This window comes from Quercus lobata, chromosome 10 (assembly GCF_001633185.2).
Source record: "Quercus lobata isolate SW786 chromosome 10, ValleyOak3.0 Primary Assembly, whole genome shotgun sequence".
In the NCBI taxonomy this organism is placed as follows: Eukaryota; Viridiplantae; Streptophyta; class Magnoliopsida; order Fagales; family Fagaceae; genus Quercus; species Quercus lobata.
Genome location: NC_044913.1, coordinates 4,546,911 through 4,567,920, shown reverse-complemented (window position 1 = coordinate 4,567,920; position 21,010 = coordinate 4,546,911). Strand labels below are relative to the sequence as shown.

General features: G+C 33.9%; 2 protein-coding genes and 1 pseudogene across 2 annotated transcripts in view; 2 read left to right on the top strand and 1 right to left on the bottom strand.

Moving 5' to 3' along the window:
- LOC115964228 overlaps positions 1 to 21,010 on the bottom strand; it is a 98,405-nt gene that overhangs the window by 74,742 nt on the left and 2,653 nt on the right. The window contains exons 3-5 of the mRNA XM_031083586.1: positions 20,747 to 20,831; positions 20,206 to 20,251; positions 7,015 to 7,019 (exon numbers count right to left, since the gene is read on the bottom strand). Of these exons, the coding sequence (XP_030939446.1) occupies positions 20,228 to 20,251; positions 20,747 to 20,831 (109 nt within the window). The 3' untranslated portion in view covers positions 7,015 to 7,019; positions 20,206 to 20,227. The remainder of the gene's footprint in view (positions 1 to 7,014; positions 7,020 to 20,205; positions 20,252 to 20,746; positions 20,832 to 21,010) is intronic.
- On the top strand, positions 10,899 to 11,503 carry LOC115964229 (annotated as a pseudogene).
- On the top strand, positions 15,239 to 18,631 carry LOC115963841. The gene is made up of 4 exons (XM_031083036.1): positions 15,239 to 15,795; positions 16,725 to 17,134; positions 17,441 to 17,747; positions 18,288 to 18,631. The coding sequence occupies exons 1-2, from the start codon at positions 15,358 to 15,360 to the stop codon at positions 17,115 to 17,117; spliced, it is 831 nt and encodes a 276-aa protein (XP_030938896.1). The 5' UTR covers positions 15,239 to 15,357; the 3' UTR covers positions 17,118 to 17,134; positions 17,441 to 17,747; positions 18,288 to 18,631.

The following is a 21,010-nucleotide window of genomic DNA, read 5'->3' as shown; positions in this document are numbered from 1 at the left end:
CTCCACCAACGCTATGATCAATGCGTGGTCAATGTCCATATGTGGGACCCGAAGTAGCCCATCTAACCCCGCATTAGTGATATAAGCAACAATTCGTGGATCTAACCCATCTAACCCACCTTCAAGCAGACCTTTCTCTCGATGACGACAAGTCAATACACCTGGCACTTCCTGCAAATAAAGCAATTTAGTATTAATAATAATTAGAGTACCACATAATAATAACGCTTCAAAGCTAAATTCCAAAAATCTTTCTACTACATATATTGAACAAGTGCATACCTCGCCTTCCAAATGAGCATCCCAAAGCAAACTTGAACGATGCACATCCTGCCTCATCAACGAAGTCCGTATAGAGGGTCCTGCTCCATGTGGGTCCATATCTGGCATTTGGTGACAACAGCAAGACAGTCTTATTTATTTATTTTTAATTATAAACAAATTTGTCTGAAAATGGCAATAATATATATCTAATACAACCTTCATTGATTTCAATAAAAAAATTTGAATTAAACTTGAGAGAGTGAGAGGGAGACTCAGAAAGTGAGGGATGAGAGTTTAAACTGTGGGTAATAGGGGTTCTTAGAGTTTAATGGGAATAGACTAGAACAATACTCCCATTATTCAACTCAAGTTAAGGTGTTTTCCAATGTCAAACATACGCCATCATGTCTTTCCCACAACCTGAATAAATGAATTACAAAATAAAATTGAGTACGCGATTGTGGGGTGCAGTAACATTCTTCACAATACAAATTGCATAAATTCTCTTTTTAATAAATCTAAAATATTCAAATAAACTTGCATATTCACATTTCCATTAACCTAGTATGCTGAAAAAAAATATTGGAGACAAAAGCTAAAATAAAATTAGAGACGGACCAAAATTAATTTAACTCATAGTTGTGGGAGTGGGACATTAAGAACACAAAAGAGATGCTTAAAACAAAAATGCAACTCTCCTCGTTCCCCTCAACAATAGTGAAGCAAGATAGAACAAAGCATAAAATGCATGGCTTAACTGTAAGGCAGGAAAGCACAATTCGCTGAAGTTAATCTATCATGACAAAAAATAAACAAAAGGCCAAACCTTGACTGTCCAATGTCATGGATATATGATAATAGGGGATAAGAATACGTCATTGAAAGAGAAAAAGTATTAAAAAAGAACCTTATATTTTTTACAATCATTCAAAGCCTCAGGGAAGGCAATTGAGAAAAAATTAAGGTCCATGACCCATTGACCTAAGGAAAGTTTACAACATACACCTTGATTATATTTTTAATATCAATAGTTTTATTTTAAAAGAAAGATGGTGAAGCCCTAACACACAGAGCATTCTCTTTTAGGTTGCAAATACAGTCCATTATAAAAGTTTCCTCGTACTTCTGATCTTGCCTAGTATTTGGTTCTGAAGCTGTTTGCATAGCTTTAACCTTGGAGATATAATTCTACTTGTGCAATATGATATGCAATGCTCATAATGATACTTGATTTTGAAAGCAGTGCAATCTCTAAATTTTGATTCTAGGTTGAACATATCTCTAGGTTTCTACAGGTCTTTAAAGTTGCAGTTGTTCCATAAACTTGGTGGATCTTCTGTATAGTTTATTATATATAGAGATATTTGGACTGCTAAGAAGTAGAAAATGCAACATGTATATGTTAGGAGCATCACATTAAGAATTTTTTGCAAGGAGTTTCATTGTAGTTAAATGTTTATATCAACTAACCATGAACTGTTAACTATGATTTTTCATAGTTGTAAAGTTTAATCATTAAAGTGTAAGTTGTTACAACTTGAAAGGATTTGAAGTTGAGCTGTAGTTGAAAACTTGACCTTGGACATGGAAAGTTGTGGGGGTTTGCGCAGGTTGATTGATGCAGAACATAGTAGAAAATAAGAAATACGAAAGTAACAACAGAACAAACCCTAGGCTTCACCACCTAGAATCTATCTGCAAACCCTAGGCATCACCACCTAGGGGAGTCTGGTATCGCCACCAAACAGAGAGAACAAAAGAGGAGACATTCTCATCTCATAATAATTAATCTTATTCAAATTCATCTCTCTTTCACCATTACAGGAGTGCTAGATAAATAGGTTTTAGGGATTATACTAATATGGAAGACATTTAATCAAATCCATAAAAACTGTTAACATTAATAACCAAATTCAAAAACAAAATTAATTGCAAAATCTTGGTAAAACATAAAATCTTAGTTCCCTGCATCATTGATGGGTTGGGTTTGCCTCCTTAGGTTAAATCCCCAATATCCTTTGACCATTAACAAGGTACTGTCACAAAATTATTAAAGGTTACAAAAAGATTGCAGCACCTCTAACCTAGATGCTAAGGAAGAGTTTATTTAGTTGTATCCTTGTGGCTAAGTCAATCTCTCAACAGCTAAAGGAAGCCATGACCACATCACTAGTGTGGGCCTTTCCAAATTTCAACCAAGTTTTTATCATTGAATGTGATATCTCAAGATCAAGAATAGTAGCAGTCTTGCGACAAAAGCAACTAATTGCTTCTCACAGCCACACTCTTCATGGGAAAAAGTTGCTGCTCTCAACTTATGAAAAGGAGATGTTGGCGCTCATCATGGCAGTACAAAAGTGGCGTCACTACCTCCTAGGGAGAAGAAGATTCATAATGAGAATGAACCATAGAAGTTTAATCAAGATGGATCCTAATTGGTTTCCGGAGAGGTGGCTCTACAAATTGATTGGTTTTGATTTCACTATATAGTACAAGCTTGCTCCACAATCCTATGGTCCATTTCAGATCCTCCAAGGTATTGGTAAGGTTGCCAACAAATTAAATTTTCCAGGCAAGTCTCACATTCATTCACTGTTTCATGCTTCCTTGCTTAAAGGTAAGTTAGGGGCCGATGTCTTAGCTCAATCACAGCTACCTGTGGTCCTTAATAGTCAAGCAGTTTTGGATCAAAGGCAGCAGCTAGACAAGACTAAAATTTCAGTGAATTGGCATGGCCTATCACCAGCAGATGCTACTAAGGAGGACTTACAGAAGCTTGAAACATTAATTTTCAGATCTTGCCCTTGAGGACAAGGGCCCTTGTTAAGGGGGGAAGAGTTGTTACGTGCAAAAGAAGTGGAGTTTCTGTTACAGATTTTAACGTTATGCTTGCTGCAGAATATTTGGATGTTTGCTTAATTTTAGGATCAGAATAAGTTGTTGCATAATATTAGGATTAATTGCATTTGTATTTGCATTTTAGTAGGATAAGGGAATTTGTTTATCAAGTGTTTGGGGGGTTAACGGCTAGTGGAGCTAGTGTTTGAGTTTTCTTAGGATAGTTTGTTCCTAAAATGCAGGGCTTATCTTGTATAAAAGCAGCAGTAGTTTATTTGAATAAAATCATCAGATAAGAATTATTTATGCAAAGTAATCTGTAGAGGTCAAGGATTCCTCGATCAATCCTAATTTCTTTTTAGTCTTTATCCAATATTCATTAATTATCAAAATAGGTAAAGGTCAAGTCTTGTATGTACCAACAGTAAGAGAGCAGAGTGAGAGGTCTCATTTTGAATTCTACACTTTCTAGGGATTCTCATTCATCTATCTTAACATTCTCATCTCCCCTAAACTCATTTTACCTAATAATTAGAAAATAAAAAACCCAAAAGACAAGCACAACCAGACCAACATTCTAGTAATCACCCAAAAATAAAAATTAACTAATTAAATTGAATTGAATTCCTTAATTAATTTCTGGATCAAAACCCAGAATCAACTTATGCATAAAAATACAAAATTTACAAACACCCACTTTCAGTGGAATCTTTTTTATCATAAAGTTACAACAGTTTGTTATCAAAAGCACAAAAAGTAGTAATGAGCTCGAAACAACAACGTTTAACGATCGAGAGAGAGAGAGAGAGAGAGAAAGAGAAAGAGAGTACCTTGGAGCGGAGTGAAGGGCTTGGAAATGAAAGCCTCTGTAACCTCACACTGCGATTGAGTGCGGAGACAGTGAGAGAGATGAGACTAAGAGGTCGCCGCTGACGAGAGTCTTCTACCGCCGATGTAATTGAGAGTGAGAGTGAGAGTTTTATTTATTTATTTATTATTATTTTTTTTCATAAACCTTGAGAGTGAGAGTTTGTATGTTTGTGTAAGTGAGAGTTTGTACGTTTAGGTGTAAGTCAGAGTGAGAGTGAGAGTTTGTACGTTTGTGTGTTTTAAGTGCCGTTGCAACCCGAGCCATACTCGAGCTTTATGCACTCGGGTACCTTACTAAACAGTACTCGAGCCCATGAAGCTCAAGTACTAAGCCCAATATTTAATTCCAGCTTTCCATGTTAGCGTGCCACGGTGGAATGGAAAAATGGGGTACTCGATCTCACCAAGCTCGAGTACCACAAAAAGTGGTAGATCCCCAATTATTTCCGAAATAGTGTTCTGTTGCTAAAAATTTCAAAAAAACGTGGTATTTGGCCATTTTGGCCCTAATTAAAAGAGTTGTGTTGCTAGCTATCAATTATGTGGAGCGAAACAGGGGATTGGGTCTTGTCTAGAGTTTCAGCACCTATCAAAACTTTTAAACCATATAGTAATAATATGTGCATCTAAAACTTTTTACAAATTGTTGTTGCGATTAGTGGTTATTAGTACGTAAAAAAACTGATATAACTGGTGAGCCTAGATGCAAATTAGTAAGAATTTGTTATCTCAATAGTTTGTAAAAATGTTGTAAAAAAATTTGTAATTTTAGCATTTTTCTTATAATGATCTATAACGGAAGCATCCTCAAATCAAGAAAATCTCTCAAATCAAGCAACAAAAATGACTGCAGATTCTTAGCCTTCATTCAAGGATGTAACAGCCTTTATTTTCCATGTAACCGATAGCCTTAATTCTAGGACACTTACTTAGAATAGCCCTTGTTAACGTGTATTTATTTTCTCATACAATCTCTTGTAATGTGTGTAATATTTTTCAAACAGAGCAGTAATACATTATTGAGAAATTCTCAAACCTCATCATGATCAATGATATTATTAAGGGGGGAAAATGTAATTTTATTAAACGAAGTTGCTAAAATTAGTACTTAAATATATACTTCTATTCTTTATTAAAAAAATTAGAGGGGCCATTGCCCCTCCTAATCCATGAATGGTTCCGTCCATGTGTGTATATATATTCTTATTTCTTTTTTATAATTTTTTTAAGTTAAAAAAATATTGATAAAAAAAGATGTTCTTTCTATATTTTTAATTTATAATAAATTTGACATAAAAAAAGAAGAAGAAGAAAAAAGATACCTAAAGAAAAGAAGAAATAAAAGTGGGATTTTTGGTGTGATGAAGAATGCAATTGTTCCCCTAGCTTTGTCCATGCATGGCATAATCGTGAAATCTAAAGCATGCAACCAAGTGGGTAACATATATATTTTAACAATTTTTTTTCAATTTTACATAAAAATAGTATAAAAATTTTTCTAAAATAATTTATTAACCATTGGCATTTAATGACAATGCTTGAGAACAATTGACCTAAAATCTTGAGATAAGATGACCTTTTTATAACACAATTCGCTAATATATTCTCTTGGAAATGTGTGTAGCCATCTCGATTGGTGTATTGATGTACCCCATATGTGGGCATCTTTATTCACACCCACATACCTAGCTAATGGATAATGTGTGCATGGCAACAACACACCCACGTGTAAATGGGTGGTGGGTGCATGGTAATACACTTGCTGCACTGCATGCTTTCTCTTGTTTGCACCTGATGCAATTTTTATAAATGGTTGAGATAGATAGTTACGAAAAACAACTTTCAATTTCAACCATTGATTCAAAAAAGTTAAGAAAAAAAAATTAAGGGAAGTAAAAAGTAAAAATTAAAAAGGTGAAAAGTGAAAAATATAAAGACATGGATGAATTGCACCGGATCCTATCGTCTCATAAACTACCTTTCCTTCACATGCATGGACCTTTGAAAGCTTTAGTACATGCAACACGGTTCCTATGCTTTAGGATTGGGAATTTTCTATTTTAAGGTGGGAAATGTTTGACAATGACCTTTCCATTTTGGGATGAGAATCTCTTCATTCTATTAGGATTGAATTGGTTCCGGGAACCAATTTGAATCTCAAGAATCTTAACCATGCGACAAGCCATAAGTGGATGATTGGGTGTGGTCTTGAGAGTTGAGACCAACTTAGCTCGATGTTGAAGTTACCTCAATGCTGGTCTCCGTGTCCTTTTACCAAAAGCAACCATTTTTTATTTATTTAATAGAGATTGTTTTGATGACAAATTATGATTTGCGCAACATCATTTTTAAATGATCATTATTAAGCATTATTTTTATTATGCACTATTCACATTCTATTTACTGCCACAACCATAAGAGTTCATTCATATTAAAAATTACAACCATTAAGATGATAAGTTATAATTGGTGCAACATTATTTTCACATGAAATTATGTTTAATGTTACTTCTAGTGTGCACCACCATTCACATACTCAGCATCCATCACCCTTCTTTACAAGCTCCAAGTATCCATCATCCTCTTGTAATTTCTTCCCATACTCAGCATTGATATTTCCATGATTCCATTCCTAATCTCACTCACAAGAAAACCATAATCTTTCTCAATCTCAACTGGTGATGTTGCAGTTGCCTTCCTATAAAAATTCCCAAACAGTGTGCTGGAAGTTGTGGAACCATTCTCTCACGCTGATTCATTGCATGAAATGCTACAAATAGTTTTGGTTTTTTACCTTGTTTTGACTGAGCCATTGCAATAAAACAACTCCATATGAATGCTGAAACAACCACCACGCGTGATGTACCCTTGTCTTTTGGACCAAAGGCATTAGAGGCTTCTTTTCTTAGAGCATCTATGCTTGATTTTTGTTGAACACAAATTTTTTGGTCATGATGTTATCTTTCAAAATTGCCCTTTGCTTTTAACCAGTTGTATCTCTTTGAGTATAATGGATTGCTGCATAAAAACCTGGACTTATACCTTCACTATCTCCTCTAGACATACCAGCCCATGCAATTGCTACTCTACCACACTCAAATATGTTATATTAATTAGATAGCTAGAAGAAATTCCTTTCCAAACTCAATGCAACTAACATTTGGCTTAAATGGTAGCAATTGGATCCTATTCCCGTTTGGACTGTCTACCACTTGTGATAGCTTGCAAGCTTTAACATAAAAAATAAATATTTGAATTATTATTATTATTATTTTTTTTTTTGTGATTGATGATATGATAGTTTGTAAGGTTTAGGTAGTAAAATTTGTAGTGTATGCATCACTCATAAATGAATGTCTAAATAAATTTTTCTTGATTGACGTTACATTAGTTTGTAGCATTTATGTAATTAAAATTTATATTAGTTTGAGAGTTTATGTAATTAAAATTTATATAGTATCCTAATTATATCATTATCTATCAAGAATCATAATCAATTTCCCTAACATATGTCTAACAATACAACACATAGAATAATAAAAAAAGACACAAACTATTAAATTAATTTCGATATAAAATTCAAACTCTTACACGACTTCAGTATTAGGTTTGAAATATAATATAAAATTCAAATTAACAATGCATTCGTTTCTATTTCTGTTTTGGATGATATACTATTATTTTGCTGGTGATCTTGTGCTTGGAGTAGTCATTGGTCTTGTTAAAGGACAGTGCCAAGTCTTCTGGGAAATATAGTTGGGTGTTTAGAAATTGTTGTGAATGTAGCAATTAAGGCGTTTAAGTATGACTGCATTAGAAAATCTTTGGATCAATGAGATGGTTGTACATGTTTTTCTAGAATTTAAGTGATGTGCTTTCAAGGCCCTTCAGGTCTTGACATGACTAGTATTTCAACAGAATTCTTTGGACATGTAAAAACTCTCACAAATTCTGTTGTTTTGCATATTGTTTTTGAATCTTTTGAGGGAATACAAGTCGCAAGTTGAATTGCTTTAGGTTGTAAGTAGAGAAAACAATTTGAGATTATCAAAGGTGACATGGATTCAATCTGAACAGAAGTATTGGGCTTTCATGCAAACCTAGTAACTACTCTTTTTTATTATTATTAATATGGGTCATACTAACGAGTGCCCTTAGGGCACTCATTAATAATCCATTTTAGGAAAGTTTTGATACCACTTTTATGGGAAATGAAAAAAATTGTCAAAATATTAATTACTTTTTTTTTTCATTTTCCATAAAAACTTTCTTTAAATGGATTATTAACGAGTGCCCTTAGGGCACTCGTTAGCATTTCCCTATTAATATTTATGACATTTTTTCCTTCTTTTATGGCGGGTACCATCTTGAAACATGCAAGTAGATAAAATTATTGAAATTTTGAGGCGTGCAAGGATATGATGTAGACTTTTATTATTTCATTTTTGATGTATTCAGGTTAATTATCATGTTATGATTTTAGAACCATTGTGGACTTTGTAATATTTAATCTTATGCTGTATGAGTGGTTGTAGTAGACATTGAAAGAGATTTGGATACAGTGATATAATATTGTGTTTTTGGTACAGTCTAGATTTTGTAATATGTGGTTCTTTTTAAAATATACGCGCATTGTCTTTTGTTTTAAATATCACGTACGAAGGCTGTCAAAATTTCATTTTGGACTGTATTTTTTTCACAGGTCATCAAAGATCAAAGGTCTCTCCCTCAAATTCCCAACTGCTGTAACTTTTTCAGCATATGAAGGTGCCAAATTTGTTGATCCTTTCCATCCTCTGAAAATGAACCCCAACATTTCTTCCTAAAAATCCCAATAGTCCAAAAATGGACAAGTGATAAAAACCTTACTGTCTTAATAAAAACATAGTTCTACCGAATTTCTTCTACTCCTTTTCCTGTGCCAATTTGATTAATGAACATGTATGAATTTGAATTTTTTGTTCTACCTCTTTTCACTCCAAAACTGTTTCAGCAAAAAACACTTTCTTAAAAAAAAATTTAAATGTTTTTTTTTTGTTCTGTATTTTTGGTCTTTTATACAATAAGGAAAATGTTTTCTACTGTTAACTAAAACAAGCCCAATTGAACGGAAAACATTTCCCACTTTCGAAAACATTACACTCTCAATAACCCACCTCAAGTAAACTCCACACCACATAAATTCTCTCACAATAGTAATTTCTCTCTTCAGGCCTTTCTCTCTATCCATAGACCAGCCATAAATCCTAGTTGACCAATCATTCTTCACTAGTGCAAACTAACTATTAACATCCAAACGAAATTTTTTGTCTGAGGCTCCCAATTACACAAAAAAAAAAAAAAAAAAAAAAAAATCCTTCCTCATTTTCATTGCCACAACCAAACATAAAACTAACTTTTCCAAAAAAGAATGTTATATTCAAAATAAGTAATGTTCCAAAAAAATGTCTTCTCATGAAACAAACGAATCAAAATAGATCAAGTGGATATTCCAACTTTAGCGGTGACAAAAATTGATGTCCTACAAAACTAAAATATCTTATGATTTTAAAAATAAATATTTCAAATTTGGCTCAAGAGTTATGCAAGGTATACAATAGTTTCTTACAACTTTTGTCATTTGTCATGATTTGATGTGATTAAAAAAAAATTATTTTCATATAGGTCCACTACTAATACCATTTTTATTATTCACAAATCTAACAAGCCATGTCAATAGTAGTAAAATATGTTATTTTCCAAGACTTATTGTTGGCCCAACACAAGCTAGTATTATTTAACTATACACAAAAAAGCTCCAAAGAAAAAGTTGTCAACTTTTTTATTTTATTTTATTTTTATATAATTATTTGCTAGTTGGGGGTGTGGGGGTTTTAGTGCTAGTTGAGCTACATGAATGCCAAAATTGAGAACGTTAGGTTTCAAATTGAATGAAGTGTAAGACATAAATTTTCATAACTATTAACATGATATATTATGATTGGTGCGCATGATAAAAGTGATGTTAGTGATGAACTTAGTTGGAAGCGATATTATTCCAATCATAACAGACTATGCTAGCAGTTACTGAAATTGTGATGTGGCTTGTTTCCTTAGCTTTGCTTTTCTTTTTTGTTGAAAAAACTTTATTGCTCAACCCAAAATAGGGGAAAAACAAAAAGATTTGGGCTTAGAACCATCTCGATTTAGAGCCTTTACAATAGAAAGAGGCAATCAGATTCTAAATCCTTTAGGGGCTTAATAACATTTAAAGCATCACCTTTCAAAGAATATATTTCTGTATCGATCCTTCCCTAGCAGCAAACCTTAGCTTTGCTATTGTTGCCAATGTTGAATATTTATTTATTAGTATAGGTGATGAAGTGGAAAATCAATGCATAACATTTCCAAAAGAAAAATTACTATAAGGGTGACATGATAGCTACATGTGAAGAAATCTCCTGTAAAAGAATGAGTTACAATCTAGAACAAGACCCTTGTTACCTAGACACTACATCCAATAAATAAACTCATTGATGTGGCTAATAACAGCTTCGAAATCTCTCAAAATTAACTTCTCATTTATGGACCCTTTCATGAACACTGACTCCAAGACACCTCCTTGAAAGTTTGAAACTATAATGAACTTTATTATTAGGTTGAGGTTCCAAGATCTTTGATCACAAGTATGGATACTAGGAGTGTCAAATTGGTGGATTTGGGGTGGGCATAATTGGGTTGGGTCTATAAAACTCATTTATCCATTAAAACCCATTTAACTAATTGCTTTTAACCCAAATCTAACCCAACCCAATTATTACGGGTAAACCCCAATCCCACCCAATTATTGTTTCATGAAGAAAAAAGAAACCTATTAACTAATTGCTTCTAATCCAAATCCATCTCTCTCTCTTCGAAACCCTAAATTTTTTATTTTTTAGAAAAAAAGCTTCGAATCTCTGCTCCAATGGCTTCCAACCCTAAGGTCTTCTTCAACATGACCATCAACGGCCAACCTACCGGTCGTATCGTCATGGAGCTCTACGCCGACGTGGTTCCACTGCCGAGAACTTCTGAGCTCTCTGCACTGGCGAGAAGGGCACTGGCCGCTTCGGCAAGCCGCTCCACTATAAGGGATCGTCGTTCCACTGCGTGATCCCTGGGTTCATGTGCCAGGGAGGCGACTTCACCGCCGAAAATAGCACCGGAGGCGAGTCGATCTACGGCGCCAAGTTCGCCGACGAGAACTTCGTGAAGAAGCACACAGGCCCCAGAGTCCTCTCCATGGCCAATGTCGGTCCCGAAACCAACGAATCTCAGTTCTTCATCTACACCGCCAAGACCGAGTGGCTCAATGGAAAGCACATCGTGTTTGGCCAAATCATCGAGGGCATAGACCCTAAAACGTCTGAGGGCTGGGTTTCTTTTTTCTTTTTTCTTTTTTTATTTTGTTTTTTTATGGGAAGGGCTGGGTTGAATTTAGTTATATTGCTTTTGGATTAAATGGGGTTCAATGGTTTTTTAGTTAAAACTCAATAATCACTGGGTATAATTGGGTTAATGTTCATTTAACCCAACTAATAATTGGGTGGGTTTGGGTTCAATTAGAGTAGGTGGGTTTGGGTGGACAAATAGGTTTGGACTCACTTTGCCACCCCTAATGGATACACACTTAAAATTATATATGCATATTCTGAATTCACATAATCACTCAAAATGGAGGCTACAAATCTACAATATTCTTTCTATGTAGTACTTTGTTTTTGCCTCTCTAAGTCGTACGTACTAAAGTCGAAACATGAAGTCCTTATGTATGGTTAAAAAATTAATACGCTAACTTCAATTAAAATACGTAAGTGAAACTACTGAGCCTGGAACTATCAATCAATCAAGTATCGATCTAAGAATTGTTGAAACCTTTCTTTCAATCGATTGAACATTTGTCAAAACTCAAAACTTGAAACTCAATTGATCCATGCATCCTTTGAAAACTACAACATTTCTTCTCTTTTTTCTTTTTATTTTTTTTGTTTTTTAAGTCTAATAGTCCGAAAATGTTGAGCCACTGTGATTAGACATGGCAAAACAGGCCAGAATTTTCTGACCCGACCCGACCCGAAAAATACCAGACCCGAACCCGATTTTTTTTTACCTGAAGCAAAAATAGGTTGACCCGTGACCCGACCCGTGTTTTGTGCGGGTCAACCCAACCCGACCCGAACCCGAACTATTTTTTTAAATTTTTTTTTTTTGGGTAAAAAAAATAGTGAAATTAAGACAATATTGGTTTAATTGTTTATTGTGAGTTTTAAGAAAACAATTGATATATTTACATAACTGAATGCAAATTAATTGAAAAATAAATGGTTGAGCATTCTGTAATGAGTAAAGATTTTTAGATATCAAATAGTAAAGTACATGCTAAGATAATCTGGTTACAGTAAAGTTAAAAATAGATTTAAAATTGTAAATATGTGTGAGACACATTCACAAGTGTGAAAATAGTAAAGCCAAAGTATGAAATTAGCACAAATTATGAATGCTTAGATCTATTTTTTAACAATTTATGTTCAAAATAAACGGCTTTTCAAAATAAATTATGATATTTCCTAGAGTGTGTGCTGCTTAACAATGATATGATCTTCATAAAAGCGACTAGGTATAAATAAGTAAGCAATCAAACTTTAATGTATATTTCAATTGTTAATAGATTATAAAATTAACTTTTAAAATTGTAACTTTCTTATATGTTTTTATTCTTTATCAAATGAGTTATCCAATAAGTCATTTGTAATTTTTTTTTTTTGGAATGTTGATATTGTGTAAAAATAAAACTTGTATATTTGTTTTACTTATCTTTGTATTGTTTTGTTTTAGATAGTAATGTTAGGATTTGTATAATTTTAAAATTATTGAATAAATATTAATAAGTTTAACTGAGTTTATTCTTGATATAAGTAGTGAATTCAAAATAATGCATTTTACATCAAGTAATATGTTGCATAACTATCCAAATGGCAAATACATATTGTCTTCTTTATTAAAAAAAAAAATTTCATGTGAAAAATACGGGTCAACCCGACCCGACCCGCAACCCGATTTCAACCCGCTTAAAATGACCCGTTTTTGACCCGTGACCCAATTGACCCGACCCGAACCCAATCCGACCCGCCCGTTTTGCCATCTCTAACTGTGATAATGGCATGACAAGTGAACCCAGCGGTCCTAATAGAACATACTACTGTTGCATTTCTTCTACTCCCTCCTTGTGCCATTTAGATATATGAAAATATTTGAATTTGAGATTTTTATTCTACCTTTTTTCTCTGTTTTTGTTTAAGTGGAGAACTTATTTTCTAATTTTGGTACCATAGGAAAATGTTTCTGTAATCAAGTAAAAACAAGTCGAATCGAATGGCAAATTTTTCCCATTTTTCAAGCTCTAAAAAAAATTCAAAACATTGCATACTCAACAAGACTAGAATTATATTAAAAAGATTAAAATTTATTAATTAAAAAAAAGATGAATAAAACTTGAATTCTATTTTTTTTTTTTAAATTAAGAAAGTTTTCATAACTTAAATATAATTTATCGATTATATATATATATATTAAAAAGATTATGAAGTGTTTTTTTAAGGGCTATCCAAACCCATTTAGAGACCCGACCCACCCAGAGAAATCGACCGAAACCAGAAACCGACTCTAGTGAGTCGGTTTCAGTTTCTCTCCCCCCAAAACCCAAAAAACCCGAAAAAGCCAAACCGATGGGTGAAAAACCCATATTCTAGCAAAAAAAAAACCCAGATTCTAGCGAAAATTTTCCAGATCTTGATGAAAAAAACCCAGATTCAATCGATATTTCACGTACATTGGTGAGATTTTAACATGATTTGGCAAAATCTCATTGAATCCAGTGAGATTGCCACCAGATCTGGCAAAATCTCATAGATTCCGATGAGATTTTCGTTGAATTTGGGTTTTTCTCGCTGTTTTCTCAAAGTTTCCTTGTCGTTTTCTCAGATCTATGACGTCGACCAACCCATCTGCCATCCATTAAAGGTCTGATCCACCCGACCCATCTACTCCGGCGTTTGGCGGCGGGTGACATTTTCTACCACTTGATTCCATCGGGTCAATTCTGGGTTGGGCACAAACCCGACTTGAACCGACCCGTGGATAGCCTTGGTTTTTTTTTTTTTTTTTTTAATGAAAATTGTCAATGTCGCAACCAAACAAAATAAAAATGTTTTATAGAAAACGAGTCTATATGAAACAAAGGGAGCGGGCTAAATCATGTAGATATTCAAATTTTTAATTGTGACAAAAATAATTTCCTTTTCATCCACATGAACGAAGTTGATGTCCAAGTCCCTAGCCTATCAGCATCAAGTTTTTTTTAAAAAAAAAAAAAAAAAAAAAAAACATCAGCAGCATGCAAATTTCAATTGCTCATGCATGTCCAAGCAGGCCTACAAACCTCCAATATTGCCGTTTGATTATAAAACTAAATATTTCAACTTTGGACCAACACAATCTGGAAACCAAAAACGGAAAAAAGCAGCTCAAAATGAAAGAAAAGCCAAAACTAAGACCGTTAGGTTCGGAATTGTTTCTTGCTTCCATGGACCCATTTCGTTGAATTCTTTTTCCCCACAAGCCGATGGAAATCTGAAATCCACCGACCAGAGCACTCATAATTAGTCCTTTTCAGTGTCCTAGTGCATTTATCAGACAGTGAACAACTGACAATGTCTTTGTAAATTACCTAATGTAAATTCTTGCAAGGAATTCTATCCAAAATATTCTTTTGATAATGAAGATAGTACATATATGTGAAACAGTTCATGAGTATAGCTGTAAAGGTCTTGCATATAAAAATATATGATATATAGTAATTTTTTATAAGAACAGGTAAGTGTGATAGGCAATGACGGTTGATTTTTGTATCTATAGGTTTTCTATTAAAAAAAAAAAATCTCCGTGATTAATTAGTAATTTTACATCTTAAAAAAAAAAAAAGTTTAAGTAATATTAAAAAAAAATTTAAGTCATTTAAATATATAAAAAATCCGAATTCAATTTTCGCCTAACCCCCAAATGCATACATCAGTACTTGACAAATTGTCGTGAAATGAATTTAACTATAGTCAAAAAAGTTGAAAAGCGGTTCACGATAATCCTCTCTTTTAATACTTTTTCAATTGCCTTAAAATACAAGAAATGAGTTAAAGTGTGCTTTTCTTTCTACTACCTTTCATCTTCAATACCTACCAAACTCTCTCTCTCTCTCTCTCTCTTATTTGATTCATACATCATACCCTTCAGGTAAACTCAACTCAGCCTTTGAATCCATGAAATAGAACCATTTTTTTAACTTTGACATACTCACACTTTCACTACTTTATGGCAGTTCCTAACACACAAACAGAACCACCCGCTTCAGCTCAAACCCCACTCATTATATTAGACTCACACCAACAAGAAGAACTAAATGACACTCAACTAAATCACTCCCTCCATCGCTTAGAAACATTTCTCAGAATCTTTGGCTTCTGCCAATACTCTGCTTTAAGCATCACTCTGTCATGGCTCGTATTTCTTCTTCTAGGTGTTGCACTTCCACTTTCTATAATCGAGCTCTCTTATTGTTCCAACTGCGAGAAGTATCAGATCAAAAACTTTGAGCTTGAGATTCTGGTTTCTGAGTCCCTTTTGGCAGCCATTTCTCTGCTATTCATTTCACACAACCTTCGCAAGTATGGTGAAAGGAAGTTTCTGTTTGTGGATCGGTGTCATGGTCATATGACACAGTTTCGTGAAGAATACTTACAAAAGATCAACGTGAGCAATACCCAACTTTCTTCTTTCTTGCTTGCAATTTAGAGCCTTTCAAAACACACATCTACTAGTGTTTAATATTACGAATTTGGAGTTTTTACTATATAATTGGAACTATCATGTTTGGCTAATGAATTTGTTTATTGAACTTGGGGTGAAGTTTGTACTAACACAGTTAAGAGAACAGAATTCTATGAAATTATATATGAATATGTTCCCTGTGTGTTATATATGACTATGTTTCCGATTGGTATTGTTATAGGAATTAGAGTTTTTATATTATCTATCAAGCTTTAGTAGCAGAGCTTTTTGTGATAAAGTGCTTTAAGTGAAAAAGCTTTAATATTTTGAACTTTAGGCAAATTACAGTGAATAGTTCTTCTTTAAGGGTCTACATGGTTCATGAGTTCATCTGCTGTTGTAGCTTTTTTGCACTAATATCTGGGCAGATCTCCTTTTCTTATGTACTCAACAGTAGTAAATTATTGAATAACAATTTAGCATTTTGAGCGTCTGGTAAATTACATGAATAGTACTTTAATGGTCTGTCTGGTCCATCAGCATATATACAATTATAATTTTTTTGCACTGATATCTGTTGCAGACAGCACACCTTATTAGATTGGATTTCTTACGTTGTTGGATTAATTTAGGATTTCATTTAATTTTGAGGTGGTTCATCTTATGTTAGATAATTGATTAATGAAATTTCAAATTGGATATTTTCCAAATTGGGTGCTGACGCCTAAATTTTCTTGGCTGATGTTGATTCCAGGCAACCCCTAAGTGCTGATTCTTAGTGTTATCTTTTTCTTGTTATATTATTTTCCTCTTGATTGTCCTGCATCAATATCTGGGCAGATATCATTTTCTTATGTATTCATCTTATACCACAGCAGTAAATTATAAAATAGACAATTCTCTTTCTTCAGGGTTTCTTCCGCTTGTTGGCAGTGTGGCTATTACCATGCTTCCTTTTAAAGACTGTTCGCGACGTCATTTGTATGGTATATGCGCACAATGATTCATGGTGGCTATCTGTTGCTACATTATTTGCCTCGCTGGTTTCATGGACTTATTCAACCACAATCTTTCTATCAGGCAGTGCTCTTTTCAATTTGGTCTGCAACTTGCAAATTATACACTTTGAAAACTATGGGAAGCTTTTGGAAAGGGATCTAGATGTTTCAGTGTACATAGAGGAGCACATTCGTCTAAAGCATAACCTATCCAAAATTAGCCACAGGTTCCGAATATATCTTGTTTTGGAGTTGTTAGTTGTGACAGCTAGTCAATTTGTGGCTCTGCTATTATTAACTTCATAAATGGTGGTGATTTTGCAGTAAGTGCAGAAAGTGTGTTCCTTCATTGGTAGAGTTATGATAGATGATATCATCTTGAATCTTAAAAAGTTGATATTAATATTTCAAGCATAATTTTAAGAAATCTGATTAAAAATTTCTTCTATTTTGGACATTAATCTATTTCATCTTCCTTTTTCAAGAAAAAAATATTCCACATAGATATTATATGTGCATAGAGCTTCATAGCATTCCACACAATTAAATGAAATTTGCATTATTTTGTATAATAGTTCAAGAACTAACATAATTTTCATTCTTACGGTGCTTAATTGGGGCTGTGGCAGGTATCCTCTATCGTTGAGCTTGTTGGGCTCATAATTTTCCTTCATTCAGTTGCAAAGATTTCATATAGATCGCTAAGTCTGGCAGCAATTTCAAGCAGATGGCATGCTTTAGTTACGTGCAACCCCAATGATGTTTCTCAAAGGGGAATTTCAAGTAATGGTGGGAACTTGGAGGCTGCTATTCCAGCAGGTTCATTGCCCATCAACTACTCAGAAAGTGATCTGGAGTCGATCGATTATTTCCCAGTACCTACAAATACTCAAATGGCCTCTTACATATCCATGTATCATAAGAGACAAGCTTTTGGTACATCTACAAACACTTTCTGTGCCATTGTCTTAAAAAAAAATTGCAGCTGAAGATAGCCATTGACTAGAATAACTTGACTAATGGATTTACATGTTGTTTTGTGATGCATCAGTTTTGTTTTCTCCCTGATAGTTAGGATATGTTGATTAAATTAGTGTCAGCAAGCTAACACTCAATTGAGTGAGAGCTTTATTGCATCAGAAATGCAATGGCTCTCTTGTTGCAAGTCTTTCAAGAGACTTAAGATTACTCTCTTCATCACAAATAGACACAGATTAGAGATGTTTGTTACACCTCAACCGGATAACTAATTAATTTCAGCTGCAGATTTCCCTTTTTATCATTCTACTATATTTAAGGTCAATAAGTCTTCACCTTCAATTTTGTCCAAGTCATGCCCTTGCAACATACTGCTTTACACTAAACTGATCATATCACACATATCATCTTTATTATTCACAAACAATGGATACACTTATTGCTCTGAATTTTTGTATATGCTCATGAAGTTTTAATCAACTTCACTTGGTTTTGCAGTAATGTACATGCAGTCCAACCTTGGTGGAGCAACCATATATGGATGGACGATTGATAGGCCGCTTATTAATACAGTTTTCTTTCTCGAGTTCTCCCTAGTTCTTTTTGTACTTGGGAAGACCATGACTTTCACCACGAAGTGACGGTGTTAAGAACCCACTTTGACAACAGTGGCAAGGCAATCTTTTGTCTGACCTGTTTTTTTTTTAAGGCAGCAGACTAATTACACCAGCAAGTCTGCTTGTGCCTTGCAGTTCATTAGCTTCTAATAGAGAATTAAAACTTTATTTATGCCTGACATAATATTGTTGCCAGGTATAACTGACAGCTATTATTGGACTTCTTTTTGTAAGACTATATATTATATAATGAAGTAGTTTCACACGGCTTATTCTATTTGCCAGTGCCATGAGATAACAATATCAATCACTAGTCTAAAGGTCCTTTCAACTAAGAAATTTTAAGTTATGGCTGAAAAGCATACATCTCTCCAGCAAAATGTTGTGTAATCCTGTTTCCCATACTCGGTGTGTAAGTGTTGCTCATACTCATCAACAATTTACGTAACCAGCATGGTTGTTAGTATCAATTAATATGGCTTATTGCCATGGTGTCTTCTCAACAGGATCAATTAATATGGCCTACTATTGTGGGTAAGTGTACTATTAAAGAAGCAACTAGATATCTATACAAAATCAAGGATACAACAGCTGGCCCTAGTGATTGGAATTGGATATGGAAAACTCCATGTGCATACAAAATTCAAATTTTCATATGGAAATGTAGCCATAATCGACTCCCTACCAGATCCTTTTTAGCAAATATCCACCATGATATTGATCCTACTTATCCTCGATGTAGTAATGTTGAAACAACCTCACATGTAATTAGAAATTGTCCATGGGATAAAGAATTCTGGATAAATTTACCGGGACAAAGAGTTTTTTTTTTTTTTTTTTCCACTCTCCTATGGCTAATTGGTTAAAAGTAAATCTGCCAAATACAAACCTTGTAGGTTCTTTTTTTACACCCTGAAACATTATATTTGCTTATGGTCTTTGGCACGTCTAACTTGCTCGTAATAATAGGAATTTTAGCTTCTCTCCATCAATGCATTTACAAGACACAACAACTAGCCTCAGAATTTTTCTAATTAGCACACTCCTCTGTTTTTACAAAAACTATTTCCGCCCCCCCCACCCCCCACCCCAATAAAAAAAAAAAAAAAAAAAAAAACAAAATCCTTTTATAGCTTTGAATACTAATAGTAGTGTACCAGATAACCCAGGATTTGCGGGGAGAGGGTGCGTCCTGAAAGATAGACAAGGGAATTGGATTAATGGCTTTTCAATGCGTATTGATTTTGACACAAATAATGCTGCAAAATTATAGGCAGTTAGACAAGGTTTATCAATTGCCTGGGAACTTGATTACAAATTTATAGACTTGCAAATTAATTTCAATATTGTGATATGTTGGTTAACATCAAATGAGACTACGACTCCGCCTATGGCTCCATTAATTTGTGATTGCAGGGCCCTGCTAAGTAGATCATGGACCGTCCTACCACGTCACATCTTTCGTGAAGCTAACAATATCGCAGATAGTCTGGCCAAGAGATGAGTAACGCAAAAAAGCAACCTAGTAAAATATGCACAATGTCCTACTTTTGTAATTAATCCCTATATATGGGATCTTTTGGGAAAAAAAAAAAAAAAAAACACTCCCAAAGTATCTCTTAACATCCTTGAACGCTAGACTCCGTCTAGAAATGACTAATGGACCAAGTTTTATAACTACTATTTAATCAAATAAAACATTCCCACTTTCTACCAAAAAATAAGCATATTTGATAGTATCACATAGTTGTGTCATACGTACTGCGTTATGTATCAGTTGAAGGTAAAAAATAGCTTACCATAGATATGTATTGATCATGCTCATAAATCATATGAAACATAAATCTGCATCGTATAAATCATATGTATCAGACGATACATAAAAATATGATAGATTAGATTTATTTTTTATGGATAAAATTTGTGCTTTGATTGAATTGTTAAAAAAATTAGGCTACTTGATTGAGCCCACTAATTTAATTCTGAGGACCAGAGCACAAGCGTAAGTCGGTAAAAGCTTATACTTGAGGAAAATGGTGAATGCAATGGAATAATATGAAGGCCTTTGGCTGTTTATTTGTTTGTCCGCTTTCTAAGAAAAATTACAACATCAGTAATTAACAACTAACAAAATGCACGTGTAGATACCAGGTAATGAATAACAAATAGTTTATTTTATTGCAGAAAAATGAGAGGAAGTGCAGATTCATATTTTTATGGATCAAATAATTGAATAAACAAAAATTAAAATTCACATAACTTGCATAAACTGTGCATCTTATCCATACTGCCAAAGGTACAACATTTCAACATCATCTTTGAGTAAAGCATTTTCCTCACCCAATAACATCGTTGCTCATCAATGTCACTATCATGGAAACCTTGGACCTCATCATCCACCATCTTTACTGCTTTGATTGAAAAACTAAATACATTATATGAGTAAAAATGTAAAATATGTAAATAAAAACTGTGATCATGCAATTGTATGTAATGGTGAGTGTTTGCAAGGAAAGTGTCAGCTATTTCAATTTGAATAGCTAAAAAGTATCAAGAACCTTCAGTACCTCATTTAGTATCCAATATGCGATAAAATTAAAATGA